This window comes from Contarinia nasturtii, unplaced genomic scaffold (assembly GCF_009176525.2).
Source record: "Contarinia nasturtii isolate CC-2019 unplaced genomic scaffold, AAFC_CNas_1.1 Cnas_scaffold_858, whole genome shotgun sequence".
NCBI lineage: Eukaryota > Metazoa > Arthropoda > Insecta > Diptera > Cecidomyiidae > Contarinia > Contarinia nasturtii.
Window position 1 is genome coordinate 1 of NW_022198205.1, and position 2,060 is coordinate 2,060.

A 2,060-nucleotide genomic window follows, 5' to 3' on the forward strand; every position below is an offset into this window, starting at 1 on the left:
AGAAACTACGTGTTTTTCATCCAATTTATTTGAGCTTATAACACAGATGTTCTGAATTAGTTTTTTTTTTTTGAGAAAAAATGAATTTATTTTATGCATTGTTTAGTATATTTTCCTTGGCTGAATATATCGTAAGTAATGAAATTGCATCGTTTAAATCTACCAAATATTCACTAATTTTCTTTTCTGATAGGGTAATTTTCTATTTACGAGCGAATTTACGTGTTTAAGATAAACTCAATTTTGTTAAACATGCAATCATTTTATCTATAATATGCAGCTGATTCACAAATTATTGATGGCGAATTGGTCGACAAAATTGAAGATAGTAATTTTGTTGTTGGAATTCAGTACCATAAAAGTTTTACCCATCATCCATTTAATTGCGGTAAATCAAATACTATTTCAACCAAGGCTTGGAAATATCGCTTTATTTGTATTTCAAATGATTAATTTTAGCTGGAACAATCGTGTCGAACTGCAAGATTGTAACTGCCGCACACTGCGTGTTTGGAAGAAGTTCATTTACTTTGATTTTTGGCACGATCGATCTGCATAAGCCTATCCACACAGTTAATATAACTGAAAATGATATCATAGTACATCCCATATACAGCAAAAAATCACCGTGGTTTAATGACATAGGTCTATTAGTTTTTAACACAATTATTACAAATATTTCAATAATTTCTTATTTTAGCTGTGATTGAATTGAAAAAAAAGTTGAAGTTCAGTCCAATGATCGATAAAATAGATATGGTTGATGAAGGCTACGTGGCAAAAACAGACGACCAAATCTCTATGTTTGGGTAATAATGATATAATATTAAAAATTTGTAAAATCCGGTTAAATGATCTTAATTCAGATTCACAGAATCCATACATCCAGATCGGACACCGAAAAGATCTAATTTGAGATCCGTTAATTCAACTATTGCCGACTTTGAAACATGTAAAAGTTCTTATTGGAATAAATGCAAGGACCGTGTATTGGAAAATCAACGACAATTTTGGTTTGTATTTCTTTTTTCCATCCATTATAATCTTCAAATTTATTCATTCAAAAATTGTTATTTGGATTTTTTGTTGTTTTGTTTTAGTGTAAGCCTACGAAATGGAACCCACAATTTAACTAACTCGGGAGACTCGGGTGGTAACTGATTATTAGATCCTTCAAATCTGACCTCAAACCAAAATTAAAAAACTCTCTATCAAAATAAACTGTATTTTAGGACCTGTTATTACGAAAGATAGAAAGTTTCTCGGTGTAATTTCATACGATGCTCAACAGTTACCCGAGGTCTGTACTTTCATTGCTGGGCATCGTTTATTTATCCAAGATCCAAGAGTAAGTATTTACGAATGTTATCAAATTTATATTAAAAGACGCACCTGTGCATGTGGAATGAAAAATAATTTGAAAATTATTTTTAGGCGTTTGTATCAAGTTTTCATCAATTGTTTAAATAGATAAATTGTAAACATAAATGAAATCTTTTTATAATAATTATTATTTATCTCTTTCAAAACCGCTTGATGCAAGAATTTAATTATATTGTATTCATTTAAATTATTTTGAATAAACCACCAAGACGAAGGAACGCTGTTCGGTGCAGTTATTATTATTATTGTTTTTTTTTTGAATTACGGAGAACATGAAAAAAATAAATCATCAGCAACAACGAGAGCAATAAGTATGTTTTTCATACAGAACATTGCCATCACGAAATCTAAAAAAATAAAAACGAGCGTTTTATTTGATTTGAAATAATTTTTCACGGAAGTTGTTATGTAATAACAATAGATAATAGCTTGAACGTGAATTTTCAATTATTTTGACATAAAAAAGATAATCATTTACGTGATTATCAATGTTATGAGGCACACAATTTCCGTATTCTTGTCGCCAGCCCATGTGTTGCATGTGATAATCGCATGTTGTAGTCACTGAAAAATAGTATTCACAACTAGACGCATTGTTTAATAGAATTGAAATTAAAATTTTATGGTTAAAAATGAAGCTACTGCAAATATTGTTACCAATTTTTCGAGTGTATCAA

General features: G+C 29.6%; 1 protein-coding gene across 1 annotated transcript; it reads left to right on the forward strand.

The window, feature by feature from the left end:
- Positions 1 to 6: 6 nt before the first annotated feature.
- Positions 7 to 1,485, forward strand: LOC116342267 (chymotrypsin-2-like). The gene is made up of 8 exons (XM_031769776.1): positions 7 to 131; positions 280 to 388; positions 460 to 645; positions 701 to 809; positions 867 to 1,013; positions 1,101 to 1,153; positions 1,233 to 1,348; positions 1,435 to 1,485. Exons 1-8 carry the CDS (start codon positions 81 to 83, stop codon positions 1,468 to 1,470), a joined length of 807 nt encoding a protein of 268 aa, XP_031625636.1. The 5' UTR covers positions 7 to 80; the 3' UTR covers positions 1,471 to 1,485.
- Positions 1,486 to 2,060: the final 575 nt, after the last annotated feature.